This window comes from Eleutherodactylus coqui, chromosome 6, assembly GCF_035609145.1.
Source record: "Eleutherodactylus coqui strain aEleCoq1 chromosome 6, aEleCoq1.hap1, whole genome shotgun sequence".
NCBI lineage: Eukaryota > Metazoa > Chordata > Amphibia > Anura > Eleutherodactylidae > Eleutherodactylus > Eleutherodactylus coqui.
The window spans coordinates 167,389,936-167,411,417 of record NC_089842.1 but is presented as its reverse complement, the minus strand read 5'-3'; the positions used below and the strand labels follow the sequence as shown (position 1 = coordinate 167,411,417).

Below are 21,482 nucleotides of genomic sequence, written 5' to 3'. Positions count from 1 at the left end.
GAGGAAGAATTGTGTGTGCGCTTTTCTTTTATATACTCTACTGCTGTGTCCATCCGTGAAGACCAGGTCTGACCTGAAGATTTCACTCTTCTCAGACCACTGCAAGTTTACCCCCATAAACTTTGATAGGATTGTATGCACACAGCTGTGTTTGAGTCAAATCTTCAGGTCGCGTGTGGACTTCAGAGGAACACCACTGGAACTCAGCAGTGGGTGGGTATATAAAAAACAAAAACTCGCACCCCCAGGTCCCAGTCACCACCCAAAACTGCATCATAACTTAGTTTATGGTGCTATTCCTTGGTAACAGTGCCCCTTTAACTGTTGGTACAACCCACTTGGCTAAAGGGCGTTCTCTGGGCAATCCTCCATACCCAGGTATCTCCATCTGATTTGAAGATGGCATAGTATGATTCTTCCATGGCTCAACTGTCCAGTGACACACCATTGTAGACTGACCAATGCATTGCACTTTGTAATAGTTGGCTCCTGTTCAGTGACATAACACGTATATCCAATAGTGTGTGCTTCCCACCACAAACTACGGCTGACACCTCCAAGGGCCTGCATCTTATGACGCATGGTTTAGGACACATGACCTGCTAATAAGACCCCCATTCTACTGATAAGGGTGTCCAAGTCCTTTTGGTAGGATAGTGTATTTTGCGAAAAGTGCAGGTATCTGTGTGGCAATCCCTTGGGGATCTGCACATCAGCCATGTAGTGTCTCGGCCAGCTTTCCAAAGAACAGGCAACCAAGTAATTACAGAATAGAAGTCTAAACCTTGCTCTTGTTTTAATTATTGCTCCAGGGTAAAGTAAACGGATATCGCTGCTTGTGTCCTCGTGGATTTATTGGCAAGAACTGTGAGATAGAAGTGAACGAGTGTGCAAGCAATCCATGCCAGAATGGAGGGGTGTGTGACGACCTGGTCAATGGTTTCCACTGCCGATGTCTCCCTGGCTTTGCTGGCACCACATGCGAGGTAAGTGTTTCCGAGTGGTTGTGCCATCCTTTATGGGACAGGGCTGGGAAATCCATCTCTGTATTAAGCATTAGATCTCCGGGGACTAGAACATTACGTACTGATGTAGACCTACACGATACTTCACATGCATAAGAAGACTTGTACGGTGTTTTAAACGTGAAGGACATACAAAGGCATGGTGTTCTCAGTTGAAGTTGTTTTTGGTACTTTTTTTTTTTTTTAAACTCTGGTTTCTACGTCTGTTTTATTAGCAAATTGAATTTCTGGATCATTAAAATTCCAGAGAGATGTGTAGCTTCTTCATACCCTGGAGAAATGTCTCAAACAAGTTAGCAGCTCATAGTTTAATTATGTTCCTGCACTCCTAGAGTTTTATAGCATATTAGGGTTGGGTTGTATGTTTTACAGACATCCTGTCTAATGTCAGGCAGCAATCGTTTTTTGTTTTGGCGGTTTTAAGGGGTAAGTAATTGGTTAATGATTTAGCATCAGCAGTGTCTTGTATGGCAAAGCTATATGCAGGGGTGTGCCTAGAGCCCCTTTTTAGTGAAGGTCGGAAGGTCCCTGTTTAGGTCAAGTTAATACCACCACACGTCTAACCACCTAGGGCTGAAAGATCTATGTGCCATAGCATCTGAGGCTAACCTGACCTGGGCTCCTTCTGCAGCTATATGGGCTGCCACCCTGGTGCACATGCTTTGGCCATATAGGACCACTGTGTGCAATCATTCTTGAGGCGTCTCTTGTGACGCTGTAATTTAATATAGCATTTCCCAGTAGTTGACTACATTTGCAAACACTCCTTGTGTTTTTTTACACTACTTTTGCTCTGTATTGCGTTTTCTTTCTGCATTTGCATCCAACGGAAAAGGGAAATGCTCCTTGAAAAGACTGTAATTCGTCAGCATTGCTAAGTCATGTGACCTCTGTTCACCACCAAAGCTCAATTCAGAACATTGCTGGTCTTCTGCTGTTGAGAACAACTTTTTACAAGATGAAGCAAAGTGTTTATAAGATTAACAATCTATATAGCGAATGACATTTGCGCTACCCGCCTGGAATTCTGTAGGGGGACTGTCAAAATTTTTTGCCCAGAGTTTATTGCATTTTTGTATTAAAAAAGTTGTAGAAGTAGAAGATCAAGGAGCCAGGATAGAAACTATATGAATTGCAGGAAGTGTTGTCCCCACTTAACTATATCCTCACTACATACTATTAAACTTGAACTGGAAAGGGAAATTTATACTAGCAGGAGGAAACATGTGTATGCCACTGATAGGGGACATCTAAAGAAGGCTATAGTCTCCCAGGCTCTGTTAGGGCTGAGATTTTGAAGGTTCTTCTTGTAGTCAGACATGTATCCTTGTCCTTGAGCTCTGCACAAGTGTGCTGTGGCGTGTTTCTTCTTCCTCTCCGCTCCTAACCTCCATCGGACGTGCTCATACACATATAACATTCCTCTCTTGGCATGATGTCTCTTGGATCAGTAATCGTGTCTTTGCAAATTTTGATTTGTATAATTTTTTCACCACTCCCAACTTAAAATATTTATTTTTTTCTATTCGTTGTTTTCTGATTCTTGTTGCCATGTGTGTTTTGTATTTCAAGGCTGTGGACACGAGCTTATTTTTATAGGTGTCCCAAGGGCAGACCCTTTTTTAGGGCTGGATTCAGTGTTTTGCACAATATTTTCTCTGATGCTCTTAAGGATATGTTCACATATAGCAGAAATGGGCAGATGTTTTGGATTTTGACACAAGTTCACAGCAGAATTCACCCTTTCAATTTAAAGAGGGTGAAATCTGCTACGGATCCGCATCACAAACTGTCAAAATCTGCACTAATCCATGTATTTCTGATGTCTTTTTGGTGAGGATTTTTCACGGCGGAGAATCTGCATCTGCAGTCAGATATTTAAAGCCTATAGCTAATTATCGAGAAGTCCTCTACATTTAAGAGTTTACTTACTCTTCTCTAGGTGGATTTAATTTTAAAGGGGTAAATACCTACAGTATCCCCAGGATAAGTCCTCAATAGTTTGGCAACCCACTGTCAGCACCACAACTTACATGGTACGGAGTGGAAGCATACGGCTCCGACCCCTGTGTAGTGGCTGGCACTGGTAATTGCAGGTGTAACTTATTAAAAATCTGACAGCTGTGCCTGCAGTTACCAGTGCTGTCCAGTACACAGTGGTCCCAAGTGCAAAACCCATCGGATCAACTTACTGATGACCTAAACTCAGGATAGGTCATCGATAGTATTTTCCTGGGAAATCCCTTTAAAGCAATAGCTGTAACGATCCTGGTGGTCCGTGTTTTCCATCCTACTTAAATGTTCTTTCACTCATTTATTAGTTATGGGAATGGTGTAAGATAATGTATGTATCCCAATAGAACCAACCCCTCTTGTATGGGAATGAACACTGTCCAATAATGCAGTCAAACAACTTTTATATCTCTTCTCTTTAGATCTCCCTGTATTGTAACCTAGCAGAGTTGTTTGCGAGAGGCAACTGTCTGCCAGTCCTCGGCCAAATCTCGTCACAAACCTTGGGTGTATTATTATTCCCAGTGGATTTAGTGGCCTGCTTTATATCAGGGAGGTGGCAGACAGGCTTCCCTCGCCTAGTTTAAGATTCTTTGAACTTCCAGGGATTTGGCCAACATTGCCTCCTCTTTTAAAGTCTCTTGGCCAGGCGAGCAGTTTAGGTTTGTCTGTGACGGAGATGTCTGTCATTTGTACAGTTGGAAGCTTCTGCAATGTAAAAATGTATCCTCCTACTTGATCTATTGACTTTCACATATAGAAATGAGCTCGCACATTCTTAATTCAGCCGGTTCAATTCACAGGAGTGCCAGGAAAACCCAAGTGGACTGCTGGTAATTGTGTTACTCCAGAATAAATGCATAATATTCCAGCATTTCCTTAAAAATGCAAACAGGTTACGTTTTTTAAGGAAGCGCTGGAATTGTATGCATTTATCCTTCTAGATGTCCCAGTTGCCTGCAAAGTCTTGAATCTCATTTTGTAAGCTGAAGCCTACAGCGTTGCCAGGTTTTTGTGGGTTTGCACGTTTTTAATGCATACAAATGTTTAGTTCTCCTCAGGTACATTTAACTTGAGCTATTAAATGTAAAACACTAAAAGTCCATTGAAACGAACAGATTCTAGGTACAATTTGTTTCAGACTGGAAAGTGTTGTATTTTAGGTTTACGATAAAAATTTGTCTGGTTTTAATAACGACAGTCAAGACAAGTCAAAGCCGTTATAGTGGGACGGAGTACCTTAAAAGGCCATAACTGCCTAAAGGTTTACATGGCTTTAACATTTGTTTAAATTGGGCTTTTTTTCTAGTAGTGACTGCCGAGAAGCTTTCAACCTGTAGAAAGTACAGTCTAGTGAGTGTTTCTGCTTCTCTGCAGTTGTCTCTTCTCTCTTCGAAAAATTTGTAAGATGCACGAAAGTGACTGTGTGTACAATATGTTGTGTATGAATTGCAGCAAGTCACCTGATGATGCGTCAGCAACTGTTTTATTGTCTGCGTCGCTTTGCACATTGGCATATAATGAAATGTGATCCAGCGTGGAACGTACAGGGTTAAGGGAATGCATAGTTCTGACTTGTTTTAGGTCTGGCTTTTAGGGTAATCCAGTTTCCCATGTCCGCTACTAGATCCTTATCGGGATCCAGCTCTACCCTTTTAGTTGTCTTTTTTGCTAGCCTTTTTAATAAGTTCCACCTCCTATGAATCATAGATTTTCTGGGGGATTACATAATTAGTATCTACATAATATATTGCTCTTGGAAATGCCCCTCTAAGTGTGGGAGTGCGCTGATTGACTTGTAGGGACTTTCAGCTTGTTTGTTGCGCTATAGATCCAGTTTAGAAACCCTGCTTATCATGATATATCGGTACTTGTATTGGCCTGTGTATGCGAGGGCGGAGCAGGCTTTAGCAAGCAATTACACGAATACAGAGCAATATACCCAACACACATCTGATGTTGCACAATGCTTTTTAGTTAGCCTGTATGTGCGTCTTTGTGCATTTTGATCTCCCTTACTCAAATACCTGGAGCACATCCTTTTAAATTTTGGAAAATTGGGTGTTGGCCACTAAATGCACAATAATGCCTGCCATTAAAGGGGTATTCACTGCATTCAACCCTTGCAGTATGAATGACCTATGCGCAGTATAGGTAATCAATAATTGATCAGGGGTTTGAAGCTTGGGACCCCTGCGATCACATGATCTCAGCCCCTGTACTTGCTGCAACAGGGCTGGGCATTCACATTGGGGTCTGAGCCAACTCCAATCTGGACTGAGCCGTCAACATCCGGCCCATTGCAGTGAGTGACAAACCTTCACATTGGAGTCGGCTAGGTCATCAGTACTAAAAGACACTCTATGCCTAACATACCCCTTTTAAATGACGGTCACTCAAACTCTTACCTGTGCAATTCTCTCAAGAAGCCAGATATTTCCGTGCAACTGCATAGCAGAATATGTATTATCGTTTTTACTGCTGATATGGCAATGATGAAGACTATATGAAAGTCCTATTTATTTTTTATCCTTTTTTAGGTAGACATTGATTTCTGTGATCCCAATCCGTGTCAGAATAAAGCTCCCTGCTACAATGTAGGAGGCGATTATTACTGTGCATGCTCGGACGATTATGACGGCAAGAACTGTTCTCATCTTAAAGACCACTGCAAAAATGGCTTATGTAAAGGTAAGCCGAGTCTGCCATACTGTTTAACTGGTCAGGAATGATCTGTCGTGTGTTCCTGCATACTGCTCATGTCTATATTTGTAGGTGCATGGAGAGAAAACGGCCATAAACCACTGTGCACAATGCATTGTATAAATGTTTGTCGTTGGCTGCTACTTCATGTGTAAAGTTGAGCCCCTTTCCTGAGGGTTTTTTTTTTGTCAGCACACTCTCTTTATGCAGCTGATAGCGTCTCAGTGTCACTAATGTGTCCCTCTTTATTTTTAGTCATAGACAGCTGTACAATAGCGATTTCTACTAATGCCACCCAGGAAGATATCCGTTACATCTCCTCTAATGTCTGCGGGCCTCACGGACGTTGCATTAGTCTGCCTGGTGGGAATTTCACCTGTTCCTGCAGTCGAGGCTTCACTGGTGCCTATTGCCATGAAAGTAAGCCGGTTTAACGAAATTGCGTATTGTGCAAGAATACCTTATTTCTTCTAGTGTGATTTCTAGATTCTTATTAGGATATAATGTATCTTAGTTCTTTCTAAAGATTTTTAATTCTGTATTCTAGATATTAACGACTGCCTTGGTAATCCGTGTAGAAATGGCGGCACATGCACCGATGAGATCGACTCTTTTAAATGCTTTTGCCCAAGTGGCTGGGGAGGAGAATTATGTGACATCAGTAAGTTGACCCCTTTCTTTGACCATATCCTAACTGTTGGCCTGTTATGTGTAATGTATTAAAGGCCATTTTCCAACTCTACTTTCCGCAGACTACAACGATTGTAATCCAAATCCTTGCCAGAATGGGGGCCGTTGCATAGATCTGGTGAATGATTTTGTTTGCCAGTGTGAAAACGGATGGAAAGGCAAAACCTGTCACTCGCGTAAGTAGTAAGCTGTCCTTCCGTGTGTACAGCGTAAGCCTATCCTATAGTCAGGAATTATAGCTGTATATGATCACTCTCAACAGGTGAATATCAGTGCGACGCCAACACTTGCAGTAATGGGGGGACGTGCTACGATACAGGTGACACTTTCCGCTGCCTCTGCTTATCTGGATGGGAAGGAGCCACTTGTAACATTGGTGAGTATAATCAAATATATCCTAGAACTCTACGTTTTGGTGCAGCCCAGTTTGACTATGAAACTACAGTGTTCTCAGTCAGTATTGCTTTCATGCAGTATAGTCTTCATCAGTGGTCTCCAGCCTATGGCTATCCAACTACTGCAAAACTACAGCTCCATGCATTCTGGAAAATGTAGCTATGCAGCAGCTTCAGAGCCTACATGTTGGAGGAACACTGGTCGACTTGTCTAGTAAATGGGCTTTGAACCATAAGATTTTATCAGGTTTCTGAAATTTGCACTCAAGTCAGTCAAGTATTTTCTCACTTGTGCAGTAATCTATGTCTATGGCCTAGAATAGACTAGGCTAGGATCTTGGTATTTTCTCTACATTGTATACATTATTAAATATATATACTTATTTTTCCTAATTCTTGCCTAATTCCATCAATGGCCAAAGTGCACAGGAAGAACCGCTTGGCAATTGCTGGTATTTAATATTTCTTTAATTGATGTATGTACCGTGCAGCCCTCTGTATAGTAGTTCTTTTGAAGTTGGTATGACTTGTGACGTGCAGTTACTGATGTGATGTCTTGCTGTTGTTGCGTATTTCACTGTAATATTTTTTTTTTCATCATTTCATGAATATTTTGTATATATTTTGGTTGTCAGGGCATGCTGGGAGTTTTTCACCATAACTGGGGAGTCACTGCTGTAAAAACGGCAATAGCCATGTTTCTGAATAAATAAATGATAATGAACTAGTAATGTTAAGAATGACTTGTCAATCCAGAAAATTGAATTTTTGGTTGGGATTCTAAATATCCCACATGCCCAAGGGTGCATACCGTAGAGCCAGCCACCATGGTTCATAGACCTAGCTCAGAACGCTCCAACCTATGCTTTGTGATATGGATGTCCTATAGCGATTTCCATGTGCACCTTAACTCTGGAAGTGAACTACGGTTGACGTTGCCCACATATCGCCCTGTCTGTCCTTTGTCCAAAAGTGCCTCTATAACCCTAGGATAATAGAGGGTGAACCAGTTCCAAATCAGTTCCATGTTGATAGTTTTTAAAAAGGTTGTCCTGGATTGGAATCTGTAATGGTGTGACATCCCCACCTCCACTAAAAACTGGCACCACTCATGTCCATGGGCTATTTCTTGCATTCCAACTCAACCAGTCAAGTGAATACTGCAGTACGAAACGTAGCTCATACACAAGGGTGGTGCTGTTTCTGGGGGTGGTTCTGCTGAAACTTATAGAATAGTTCACAACATCACATAATCAGAAGCTCCTATCATATTTCGATCCGTTCATAATTTTAACTTTCTGAAACAGTGGATACATAAAATGTCTTGTTTTCTTCTTTTTGTCTACAGCTAAGAACAGCAGCTGTCTCCCCAACCCCTGTGCTAATGGCGGGACGTGCGTGGGCAATGGAGATTCCTTCTCGTGCATGTGTAAAGAAGGATGGGAGGGACGTACCTGCACACAGAGTAAGCCTTTGCAAATTTTTTTTTTTTTCGTTCCTTTAGGATATAGGGTGTGCCTCGTAACATGTTTTATCCTTTCATTTATTTGCCAACATACTTGACTCATTTGGGATGGGAAATAACCGGAGGCCATGAAAAAAAAGAAGCTTGTGTGTGTCTTAAGAATACACGAAGACTAGAGATGTAGATGAACTGTATTTATAGAAAACTTTTAAGTGTATGCAAACGATTGCCTCTGGTCTAAAGTTTTGCAACAGCTCCAATAAACTTGACTTGTTTTCCAATTTATGTCTAAAATGCATTATGTGGTGCATTCATAAGTAACTTCTAATGTTATTGGCAAAAGCTTACTTACCCCTGCAGTCCCAATGTATAGATCAGCTAAATACACACGGCTTCTTTCTTTTCAACTTTTTCTTTTCTAGTCACAACTGTAATAGTTTTGCGGTACCCATGCAATTTCACCATGCCTAGGTTGGCTTCATCCATAACTATGCGTTGGGGCTAACAATGTGTGAAGGGTGTTTCCAACCACCAAATCTAAAGGGATATTGGGATATTCCACCAATGTGTGCTGTATGCCCCCCCCCCCTCCCCCTTCACTGTACTACTTCAGCTTCCTTTCTTAACACATATAACGATACTAAATACTGTCCAGTTCTTCCTATGGGTTTCTATGGCATAACTTGAGATGCGCCATTATTTTTGTCTGTGAGGTTAAAGTCCAGAAAATTGGTTTGTCCAGTCCCCAACATTCAAAATTACTGATGGTTATAGCCAACAATCTCAGCATCCTTACAGGTCATAAAATCTCAGGGGGTATGGCGCCTATCTGTCCTTACCCGTGGGGATCCAGTGCTGTTGCCCCACTGTCCTCCTGGTGATTGCTGCAGAAGATGTCTTCAGAAGTCACCTGACCACGGTAGGGTCACTGCTCATTCTGGCACCTGTGCTCACATCCTGGGTGCCATGATGCCAGGAGTTCAGAACAGAGACTCTGCAGTAGTCCGTTGATTTCTGCTGGTGTCCTCTTCCTCAGCGGTCACCAGGAGGAAGGTGGGGCAAGATTGTAGGATCCCCGCAGCAGAGTAAGTACAGATCTTTGTTAAAATGTTTGGCACTATGGGAGTAATATTGTCCAATAACACTACAACTCCTCTAAATGTTTGTCATGAGAAACCCCTGTTTTAAGAAACCTGCTAGGGCTTATGTGTCTGGGCAGCGTGTTGCAGTGGAGGGAGGTAATGAATATGCTAGGAAATACGACAGCAGTATCTACTGTGTAGATGACAATTCTATCTTGAATACATATACCCATTATCGTCTTAAGTAGTGCTCTCCTGCAGAGCTGCCGGTGGATTGAGGGATTAGGTCACCAGCCATGGAGCAGTCTGGCCTTCTGTAACACTTATGCTTAATTAAGCAATCCATTTAATTAAAACTAGGTGTACAATTAAATTTTTTGTTTGTTGTTTTTTTTTTTTATAGATACAAATGACTGCAATCCATATCCTTGGTAAGTGTTCATGTGCTTTTTTATTTTTTTTATTTTTTATTTTAAGCATACATTTTTCATTAGAAGACCATTAGTAACTTGGTGGTCCTGCATATGGTTGGTTTTCCTTAACAGGCTTTTAGGGGAACGTGGAAGCTGGCACTAGGATCAGTTTTTAAGCAGAAATAGATCTTCAATAATCCAGTTTAGTAACAATAAAATATAGATCGAGATTTTAGACAGATTATGCAAAATCCATATGTTCAGCCTTCTAATACAATCCATAGTTTGTTTCTTGGATACACTTAATAATATTATAAAGGTGTATGCAAGCAGTATGTTGTAGAACAGGATGATTATATCGTTTTCTCAGCCTGGTTATATAGTTTTCTCTAGCTGCTCGGCTTCTTTTGCCTTATAACATACTGCATACAGGTCAGATCACATGTTCCATGCGACAGTTTCGCACTCAAAGGGAATCTATCTCGCCATCTCTTTGCAGCCCTCACATATAGATGTTTCTCCTAAACTACTGTACAGATCCATACATTTTATGAGTAGCAGCCAGATGTGGTACTAGTCCTGCATATTCATGAGCTGCAGGATAGCCACACCCACTCCACCCTCCAGCCAATGATTGCTGTCTGGCGACTATATACATAGTAATAGACGGGCAATCAATGGCTGGAGTGGGGGTGTAGCTAGCCATATTGGTGTATTGTAAAGATCCTTATGTAATTGCTTCATCTGTCTTTCCTATACAGCTACAATGGAGGAATTTGTGTTGATGGGGTCAACTGGTTTCGTTGTGAATGTGCGCCTGGATTTGCTGGACCGGACTGCAGAATCAGTAAGATGTTAACTTATTAATAAAATAACATTTATTTTAAAGTGATGCATTATTACTATTCTACTGGAAAGTTATTTTATCCATTGGCTACATACGGAACATTAAACGAGTTGTCCCTGCAGCAAAACATTTAGAAAATAGAAGCACAGCCCTGTACATTGTGCGGTGGCCCGGGTTGGTACTGCAGGATGAGTCTATTGAAGTGAATGCGACTCGGCTTGCAGCAAAACGGCAAGAAGTGGGATAACCCCCTTCTAGTGTGTTTTTTTTTTTTTTTTTTTTTTTCCTTCTACGTCCAGATCAGAAGAATGGTCACTTGCCATTATTTGAATTCTATACAATTCATGAATTAATAGTAGAGAATGGATTAAATGACAACGGCAAGCAGTTTTTTAGCACTTTAAAATAAAAAAAAAACTTTGTGCATTGTGCACTTTGTTGTTAACTAAGCTGCCTCTGCCATCGTTGATTACGGTTTTATTATGTAGACCTGAAAGTCCCACCAAGCATCAGCTTTGTTTTGTTTTTTTGTAGACATTGATGAGTGCCAGTCTTCCCCGTGTGCATATGGTGCCACTTGTATAGATGAAATAAATGGCTACAGGTGCATCTGCCCTTCAGGACGAGCCGGTCCACGTTGCCAGGAAGGTAATTAGTGTGTTGTATTCACATAATGGCTCAAGACACTTGTAAGCAATTTTTATGGACTGTTTGGCAAATGAATTAAGTGTTTTGTTTTTTTTCTTTTTTGCCTTCTACTAGTGATTGGCTCGGGGAGATCTTGCTGGCTGAAAGGAATGCAGTACCCTCATGGAAGCAAATGGGATGAAGAATGCAATAGCTGTCACTGTCTGGATGGAGTGGTCGACTGTACCAAAGTATGGATTATAATGCTCATCCTTTTGTAATCCATTGCATTAGGGTTAAGGTTTTGTAGCGCTTGTGGAAACAAATGGAGACTCTTGTTTTTCCTGATATTTTCATCAAACGGTTTGTTGAATTTTTGCATTCGCTGCAAAATGGTGCTGCTAAAATTCTTGCTTTGCTCTTGGGCATTTTGCGTTTGCTTCTTTTCCCCATGTCGATAAACCTAATTTGCTGTTATCTGGAGCGCTATAGCCAAGGGACTAATTTTCCCTTGGTTTCATTCAAAGTCAGGACCCCGGTCCTGCTAACCGCTGGGCATTTATCTGCATGAAGTATGTTTGTGGGACTCTCCCACTAGGACCTATTAGTTTTCAGAGCACTTGTGGAAAAGTTGATGAGAGAATTTTAACTTGTGAATTTCATTGGCTAGAGATCTGAGTTAGTGAGTCTCTGTACAGATCTGTGGATTATGTTGGTGCTATATAAGCAACAGGAAATAACCTAAACCTTAGAAATGTCACATAATTGGAGGGACGTGGAAAAGTAAGGACATTTTTTTTCAAAGAGTGAAGGTCCTGCAAAAATGATGCACAGTCTCAAATAAAAGCAGTTGGTGATGGTTATCTAATAGGTATAGTAACCTATCCAATTAGATAAGCTTCTCACTCTTCTGCTTCCAGTCTTGTAAGGTTCCTGTAATATGGCATCACGTTACGTGGTGCACTTTGAATAAATAACATTGTACCCAAAGAAGGGGAGTTGGGGAGCAGAGTAAAGATGCTTTCATATTTGAACAAATTATTTAGAACAGTCTCACTACTGTAATGCAATTGTAAGTTTAATTTCATGTAGTTTAACCCCTGTTGTCTCTTCAGGTCTGGTGTGGCAAAAAGCCATGTCTAGTGGAAAGACACCAAGATAAGAGCCAGTGTCCCCAGGATCAGGAATGTGAGCCAACACTCTCTTCTGTAAAGTGCTTCCAACCACCATGCCGTGAATGGGGAGAGTGCAGTGCGCCTGAGAGATCTCATATGATCAAATGTCTACCCAATTCGGGATACCTCGATAATAACTGTGCCCGGATTACACTGACATTCAATCCAGAAAAAATTCCAAAGGTATTAATTCTCATTTTGGACTGGCTTCTTAGAAATGTAATTTTTGTTTTAGTAGAAGTCTAGATGCGCTATTACTAGGTGTTCAAAATTCAGATCTACATGATACTGCAGCCTAATTTTTAGGAGCTTGGTTCTACAAGGGGCGTTCATTAAAGGTTTCCCCGGATCCACTTCCTGTGGACTGAGAGCAACGAAACTTGGCACAGTTATTAGTCCTTCTCTACATAGGTGCCACCTAGGGGGATACACTTCTCCTATCTCTTATATGCAACTGTAAACACCTCGCTTGTAGAAGTCAACAGATTGATTTCCGAAGTCACTTCATGGCTTTTGGATCAGTCTCATCTGGAAAATGCTTGCCCTTCAAAAATGACTTCATTATTGGAAAGAGGTGGAAGTCCGATGGTGTGAGGTCAGATGAATAAGGGGGGATGCAGTAGAATTTCATACCCACAGCAGTGTACTTCCATCTGGGCAACATATCTTGCAGAAGGCGGATACCTTTGGTGAGCATGCCACGTCTCTTGGTTTTGATGGCCTCTCACAATTTCCGCAGCAGTGAAGCATGGTATGCCTTAGTAATTATGGTCTACTAAAATCTACTCCATGCTGATCACAAAAGACTGTGAGCATGACCTTCCCTGCCAGGGGTTGGGCACGTGCCGCCTTTGGAGGCAGCGAGTCTGGAAACTTCCATTACATTGACTGAACTTTAGTCTCCGGATCATAGTAATGGTCCCAGCTTTCATCCTATGCGATCAGCCTGTTGAAAAAGTCCTCCCGGGTTCCATGGCACATCATCAAAAGAGCCAAAGAGCATTTGATTTGTTCCTGCTTCTGGAAAGGTGTGAGCAACCAGGGAACCCAGCGAGCGGATACCTTATGCATATGAAGATGGTCTTGGGTAATTTTTTTTTTTCTAGGACCCCACATTAATCTTCACATTTTGGGCTAGGTTGTGAATGGTTATACGGTGATGTTCTAAAATGGCAGCCTCTACTTCCTGGATGTTGAATGCAGAGGTGGGGTCTCCCTCGAATTGGAGTAATTTCCACCGAAGTCCGACCATATTTGAATTGATTATGCCAGTTCTTGACTACATCATATAATGGGGAATCCTCCCCATAAACCTCTTTCATCTCATCTAACGTCTCCCTTGGTGTGCGGCCCTTCAAGTATTGGAACTTGATGACTGCTCTGTCTTCCACTTGATCCATTATCAGACCTCGCACCACTTCAGCATCTGTAATATAAAGACAGTTATCAGTTTAGTGTTGTAAATTAGCACATAACCTATAGAGACTTATATCATTACACATGTGCAGGTTCAGCATCCTGCGATAGATAGAAGGTGATCAGCGGAAATCTTAAATGAACGCCCCTCGTATATGATTGCTGTAAGTCATTCCTTAAAGGAACACTCTGGGTAATTCTGATACTGTTATGCCTTGTGTAGAGCTAGAATGGGTGGAGCAGGAACACCAGAGAGAATGTCATGCTCCACCCCCTCACACCCTGGACGTTCACTTTTCTTTAGGCTTATGTTTTATATAACTTGAATCCAGTTCTTAGTAGAGATGAAACATTTGACGATCACTTAAGATGTCCACTTTTTATACTAACTGATGTTTTGTGCTTGTCTAAGGGAACTACAGTTGAAAATATCTGCTCAGAAATTCGATATTTACCTTCCATCAGGACTGTCTCTAAAGACCAACCACTCATTATCTTATGTGACGAAATGTACTCTGCCGAAAAAGCAGTGGAGGTTACAGTGGTAAGTAGAGCTTGTAGGATACAGAGTAACTTTGTATTTTAAAAGTGTTGTCTCATGGTGACAGCCCCTGTGCGTGCATACGCTCTATTAGAACATATTAATAACATCGGGGTTGTCACCACTCTAACTAATGCAAGATACCCATTGAGACCTCTGCTTTAGCTCATTCACTTGGATGACTGATTTGTGGGGGTCTAGAGAAGCTGGAACTCAAGCGATTAGCTGATCTTGGGGAATCTCTTGAGATAAACAGGATTCTGATGCTTCTGGCACCACAAATCTTGATGGACGGGATTAGGCAGATGCTCCAATCTCTTGCTGGTTTTCCACTCAAAACTTTCTTGGAAAAACTCTTTAATGACTATGCTCTGGATATCAATAGTTGATCAGCTGGGATCTGCCACTCAGAACCCCAACCTATCATACCCATGTGTTGTGGCACTGAAAGTGGGCACCAAATCCTCTGGATTGGAAACTGCGCCTGTGAGCTCTGTGTGGACGGGACACTGGCCAGCTGATGGGGTGTATGGGTGGCTTCAGTAGTAAAGAGAATGGTGAACAAGTTGGAATAAAGATGAATTACTAAGTTGTACATAGTCATTGTGTACTGTTGTGCAATGATGATTAACCCCTCTTAAGTGAGAAATATTGCAGCCCCATTGTTAGTGCATCACAGTCATTACGTTGGTCATTAGATTATGCTGTCCAAAAGCAAAAATTACACTTTCCAACTGAACAGTAACCTGCAAAGCTAATCACTGGGCCATTAACATGGTTCCTTGGCAGACTAATGGCATAACTCTAAAAATTTAGCTCTGGTCTTTGTGGGTTTTTTGCCTCGTTCACTTTACCAGCTTAGCAGTAATAACCCATTACTGACACAAGCTAAGCTAAAATGAGGAGAGGTTCATGACTTGTCTTTAGGATGGTTCTATATAATTTTTTTGGGGGGGCAAAGCAAGTAGTAGAGTTGAAAGGAATGGATGGGAAATCTAAAGTAAGGACTTCTCTTGGCCTTATCCACTTCTTTCTGTGGCTGAAACAAAAAAACTGCAGCTTGCCAAAAAATTTCTTGCCAAAGACTACATTCCATATATAGCTGGAGATCCCAGATCCCTATGTGTTGGGAGAATAGGAGTCATGCCTGTTGAGGAGGCAACGACATATAGATGGAGATGAAGAAAAGTGACTGCAAGTGGCCACCACTTCTCCATTCAAGTCTATGGCAGTCACAGCAGTGGTTAAGCCGACCTGCGCTTGCTGTCTGACAATTGTGGTCTTTTTTGTCTTTCAGGCACTCATCTCACAAGTGGATAATCAAGATGCCAGCCTCATTCAGAACGGCGCCAATATAATTGTCAATGCCATCACCAAGCGACAAAACAGTACGATCATGTTGGCAGTCACGGGAGTCAAAGTTGAAACAGTAGTGGTAGATGGCTCCAGTTCAGGTATGTAATCTCCCTTCTTTGTATAGTACTTTCTATAATGGCCACCAAGAACTTGTCCTCTAGGCTTGTTTCACATACAACTAATTATGGCATTAAAACAAATATCTGACCACAAAAAAAGTGGCATGTTATCCTAAAGTTTTTATAGCGAAGCACAATGTATTTTATATTATGGCATTTTTGGTCAGTGTAAAGGGGAGAAAGCCAGCTTCAATGCTGCATAGGAAACATCCAGTAGACAAGCCCACAGGGACACCACTCCAACAATGGTAAACTTAGCCAACCAGTGTTCCAGTCCAGTGTGCAAGTGATTGAATAAAGTTTTGGAATTTTTTCCATCCTATTAAAATAACAGCTTCAGCAAACCTGCAAAATAACCCTGGCGCGTTTCAGACGTATTGTCCTTAATCGTAGCTTTTTGGGTCAATGGCATGCTTTTTGCAGAATCTGAGTCATGGGTCTTGTGGCGTTTTTCACACTGGTGTTTTACGTTATTCGCCAGGACATGATTTGCAGTGTAACGTGCTTTTCAATCTGTTTTGTGTTTGATACAGAGCTCACCTCCGAAGTCTTCGGCTGTCGGCGTACTCCTTCACTCAATACCCAATGGGCTATAAGGAACACAGCGCTGCTGGTCACTTCCACTTCACCTGCCAGCGGCACTGCGCTCACTAGAGGCCACTGAGCATTGGATGAAAAAAGTGCTGACAGCCGAAGCCTACGGAGGTGTGCGCTGGATCTTCTGAAATTTGCTGTCGGCACACAGCTTATTTCGAGTTAATAGCTGCGCCAATGGGGCAGATTTTGATAGCGTTTTTGGATGCAGAAATGCTGCGGAATACCCGCCAGACATTCCACAGAATTTTCACCCCATGTAAACATACCCTTAATATTGCATTCTTCTTTACTGATATCACAAGTGCATCTGTCATTCCCATCTAATAAGATTACACTCCCTCATGACCTCACCCGTTTGACTCCTATTGATTACAACAGTTTTAACATAGTTTTAAATACTTTCTTTTTAGATTACCTCGTCCCGGTGCTCTGTGTTGTTTTTGGCATTGTCTGGATTACATGTATAATCATATGTGTCTGGTGGATGCGAAAGCGAAGAAAAGAGCGAGAGAGAAGGCGAGAGGCTCGCCAAGAAGAAGAAGCAAATAACCAGCGCCAACCTTTAAATCCAATATGGAACCCAATAAGGGTGCCTTATAGAGACATTCAGTATGAATGCAAAAATCTCCTTCATACTCAAAAAAGAACTTCTGCTGCAGAAGAGGGAGTGAAAGAGGACATGGTGGACAAGGAGGAGGACTTGGAGGAGGACGATTGCCTCCCCCAGTCCTATACAAAGGCTTACACAAGCATAGGGGATAGTGACTGCTCAAAGAGTAAACCACATCGGACAAGTCTTGACAAAGTGGATAACAGATGTGTTAAAAATGTGAACGCACCCCACTGAAGGAAGCAAAGACGTATCTATATACGTGGAAAGGACTGTGTACCTATGCTGAGAATGGGACGAGGAGACACACAGAATTCATCTCCAGTAGAATGGCCCTTTTACCACTTGGGCATCTTTCTTGGCAATAATTGCCAGGTCTTTTTTGTTTTGTTTTTTCCTCTCTGGACGAGTGGTTCAGAACTAAAGTCTGGACTCCCAATTTCTTTATGTAATGTAAAAATGTTACAAGGTTTTTTTTCTATTTGTTGCTGTAGTATTTCTATAAATTATTTGACTATATAAAAAAGGCAAAAAAAAACAGTTCTTTGATAGTTGCTATTTTTATAAAGTTTGCTTTAAATCCTCTTAAGTCAGGAGGAGACAAAAGGTTCTCTGTATTTTCATTGTCATGTAAAGTTTCTTATGCAAAGACTGTACAGTTGTTTACAAGATGTATTTTTGTTTTATTAATGTTTATAATTTAATGACAATGTCCAGCCCTCCAGGTTGAGGAAAACAAGTGACTTAAACTTTTTTTTCTTAACCCAAGCCCCCTCCTTCCAACTCTTTCCTGTCTTTGTCCAGAGTTTTTGCAATGTCTCTTAGACACAAAATTCCGTGCCCAGTTCTTGCATAGGTGTTCATTATCTTTGCTTCCAGCACTGATCCCGACAAACTTTTTGCCTTACGACTCTCTTAACAGGCACAGCATTAATGCGACACAGCGATCTATGACTTAAGTGTCTTGTTTTTTTGTTCTTTTTGTTTTTTTTTTTAAATTCTGGTTAATTTTATTTTGTATTTTTATTTTTGGATTGCAGTATTGATGTATGTGACAAGTGCCTTGAGATTAAACTTTTTCTTTAGCAACTGTCAAAGACTACCTTCTGCTTTAATGTATATATATCGTATATTACGGGCAGAGTGCTAGGGTCCTCCTTTATAGAGACATTTATTTTCTCATTGTAAACATGTTTTGTAAATATGTATATATTGAAGGAATCGCTCTGTATATTTGATTTATTAACAATATTTCAGAATTTCTTCTGTTCTTGTCATGCCATTCCTTTTTAATTTATGTTTCGGAAGGGAGGTTTTATGAGGATTATTTTTTTATTTTTTTTTATTTTTAAATGTCCAGATTCAGTAAGGAGGATTAAAACCTAACTTGACTTCAAGCCTAAAAATTCAAGTTTTTACTGCATTTTTAAAGGGGTTGTTCAGGATTAGAATAAACACGTGCTGCTGATTCTGGAAGAATGCAGCAATCTGACCATGGGTTGTATGCTTATTGCAGTTCAGCTCTATTGAAGTGAATGGGGCTGAGCTGCCACTACAATACGCAACCTGTGGGCATGTGTGACACTGTAAGAAAGTAGCCATGTTTTCTAAACCTGTACAATATCCTTTTAGAGGGGTTGCCCAACTTCTAGCTGTTTTGCTGCAGGAAGCAGACAGCTCTGTACATTACACAGTGGCCTGTGTTGGTATTGCAGGCTGAGTCCCATTTACTTCAATAAGATTCATCTTGCAGTATCACCCTGGACCACTGTACAATGTACGGCACTTTCTGCTTCCTGCTGCAAAATGGCTAGAAGTGGGGACAAACCCTTGAACCCCAGAATCCCACTCCCTTAGCCAAACCTGCAGCTTTAAATGAGGTCTGGGATATGTTTTGTTAGGGTCCCCACACTGTCAAAATGGTCACCTTTTTTGATTTTATTTTTTTTTTCTTCTCACCTAATAAAGTATGCATGGTCATATTTCTTGGGTGTATGACCTATATAAATGGGTTGTATGAGAAAGGGCTCAGGGTTGTTTTTGTTTCAGAACCTATGCCACTCTTGTCTTTGGAACATGTCTGGGATTGCAGCTCAGCCCTGCTCTAGTTACTTGGATGATGCAAAAGCTGCAATACTAGAAGTGTCCTATGTACATTAGTGGTGCTGTTTCTGGAGATGGAAAAAGTCAAATCCTTCTTTTTTCCTTGTCTCCTACAACAAACCATATATTGGCTTCCATCCCTGCTAGTGTGGCATGGGAGGGGATTCCTGGGGTCCATTGGAGTTGCTCCAGAATTTTTAGGTGTATGTGAATTTAGAATACCTGCACTTTCACTTTGCAGAGCTCCTGAGCAGTCAGCCGTTTTTGCCTTCTTCAGGCAGGTGAAGGCAGCCCCATATATTACTATGTAATCACTATATGGGGCCATCTTCAGCCAACGGAGCAGGCACACTCCAAAGCAAAAGTACGGGTACTCTTAAAGCTTTAGTCGAAGTTGGGTCTGTTGTGCCTATGCTGTGACACAGTTAGATTGGTGTATAACATAGAAACATTTTGTGAGCCCGAGGAATCTGGTTCTTAAAGGACATGGGTGGACTTGATCTCTCTCTGACGTTATCATACATGTTCTGAGCAAGCATTTCCTTTTTTGTGAACCAGTTCGTTAGTTGTGGTGATACGTTATGTTCTTTCGTTTAAGTGACAAGCCTAATGAAGGGAACAAATTTTTTTTTTTCTTCTGTTCGGTTTTGTTTTCTCAAAAATAGGCAAAGGCAGCAAACACAATGGGTGGAATTACCTCACAAAAACATGGCTGTTCATAAATAAGGCTTCAGCAGTTATTTTTTTATTTATTTTTTTTAAAGGCTTTATTACATAGTATGTCAAGCTGCTTAATTTCTCTCCTCTAATGGTAGTATCAGTATAAAAGCAACATCCTTACTGACAGATTACCAGCGAGAGGTGGGTTGGGGGAGGGGAGATGGGTTATCTGAAAGTGTAAACTCTGGCCAATGACCGTCAATGCTTGAAAATTATTTTATACAAGAATGCAAGAATTGCTTAGCAGGATCTTGTTCTGTTTAGTGCATTTTGGTTGACATGTTCTTAAAATGTTTCAGAAAAACTATTTATTAAAGCATTTTATAACAATGTTAATCTGTCTCTTACTTGTGGCTTATTTTTTTATGGAGAGGTAAAAACCATACACAATATAGTTTTTAGGTTTTTTTTTTTGTTTCAATTAAAATATCTACACTCTTATTAGGTGGTCAGTTCTAGGTCAAGATTGAAAAGTATGTGTTGGCTCTCCGGACATGGCTGTTGTAGTAAATACTTGTATTTCCCCATGAATAACCATTTTGGAACCTCTTCCCATATCAATGTGCAAAACTGATTCAAATGGTGCTCCTCTACATGACAAGGCGTGTAAAACCAAATAATCCAATCACTGGTGTTCCATGAGGAAATGTAGATCATTAGCATTTGAAAAATGGCAACAACAATCCAGGCACTTAAAAGATTTCATTCATCCCCATTTATTACCTCACATTAAAAGGGGCTTTACAGGCTTAAAAGCTTCAGCTTGCCTACTAGTTTTGAACAAGGTAGTTGTTCTTGTTCGAAACTAGTAGGCAAGCTGAAGCTTTTAAACCTGTAAAGCTGTTTTAATAAAATAATGAAGCAATAAGAATTTTATTAATGTGTTTGAGTGCCCAGATTGTTTCTACTATCTTTTCCCATAATGCTTGTGCTACTCATATGAGATTTATGAATATGACAATTGGGTGTTACCAGTTGGGGAAGGGGGGGCGGTTGGGGGGTGTCCCTGCACAGTCTGTTTCTCAGCACTCATTGGACAGTATCAATGTATGAATACATGATTTTGACAAGCCAAATGGCAACATCTAGTAGTCAATTTATTTCTAAATTAATAATAGGATTTGAACAATGCAGAGTTATGGGGAGAAAAATGCTAATTTCATGGGGAATAAATATTTGCTAAAAACTGTCAAAACTAAATGACCATATGCCTATGTACCTAGGTTACCTGTATACGAGCAAATCTTAGGATTTTTCTTTATTAGCATGTCCATTCTCATAAAATATATAATTTTAGGATAGTGGACAGAAAACGGCACCTAGTGTATAGTCACGCTTATACTGTAATGCAATACATTAAATATAGCGGTATTCCAGGATCAACTGCTCAGGATCTCCACTGATCAGCTGATTTTTCAGCACAGTACGGCTAAACTTTAGTCACCAGTGGTCAGTGAAATCAATTGGAATAATGCCTCCTATTACATTGCTAGCTCCGCATTGTGGTCAGAGCCAAAAGTATAAAGGAAGGCATTGATTTCAGTGAGCAAAGCGTTCTGTTATACTTCTAGCCCGATTTACTGAT

The 21,482-nt window shown here is 40.9% G+C and overlaps 1 protein-coding gene across 2 annotated transcripts in view; it reads left to right on the top strand.

Moving 5' to 3' along the window:
- JAG2 (jagged canonical Notch ligand 2) overlaps positions 1-20,233 on the top strand; it is a 71,149-nt gene extending 50,916 nt beyond the window's left edge. For both annotated transcript variants that reach the window (XM_066608171.1, XM_066608169.1), the window contains 15 exons: positions 813-986; positions 5,579-5,729; positions 5,997-6,161; positions 6,289-6,402; positions 6,494-6,607; positions 6,694-6,807; positions 8,175-8,291; positions 9,777-9,804; positions 10,548-10,633; positions 11,168-11,281; positions 11,396-11,511; positions 12,376-12,618; positions 14,264-14,395; positions 15,690-15,846; positions 16,875-20,233. In XM_066608171.1, coding sequence (XP_066464268.1) covers positions 813-986; positions 5,579-5,729; positions 5,997-6,161; positions 6,289-6,402; positions 6,494-6,607; positions 6,694-6,807; positions 8,175-8,291; positions 9,777-9,804; positions 10,548-10,633; positions 11,168-11,281; positions 11,396-11,511; positions 12,376-12,618; positions 14,264-14,395; positions 15,690-15,846; positions 16,875-17,311 — 2,262 coding nt within the window. In that variant the 3' untranslated portion in view covers positions 17,312-20,233. The remainder of the gene's footprint in view (positions 1-812; positions 987-5,578; positions 5,730-5,996; positions 6,162-6,288; positions 6,403-6,493; positions 6,608-6,693; positions 6,808-8,174; positions 8,292-9,776; positions 9,805-10,547; positions 10,634-11,167; positions 11,282-11,395; positions 11,512-12,375; positions 12,619-14,263; positions 14,396-15,689; positions 15,847-16,874) is intronic.
- The last annotated feature ends 1,249 nt before the right edge of the window (positions 20,234-21,482 follow it).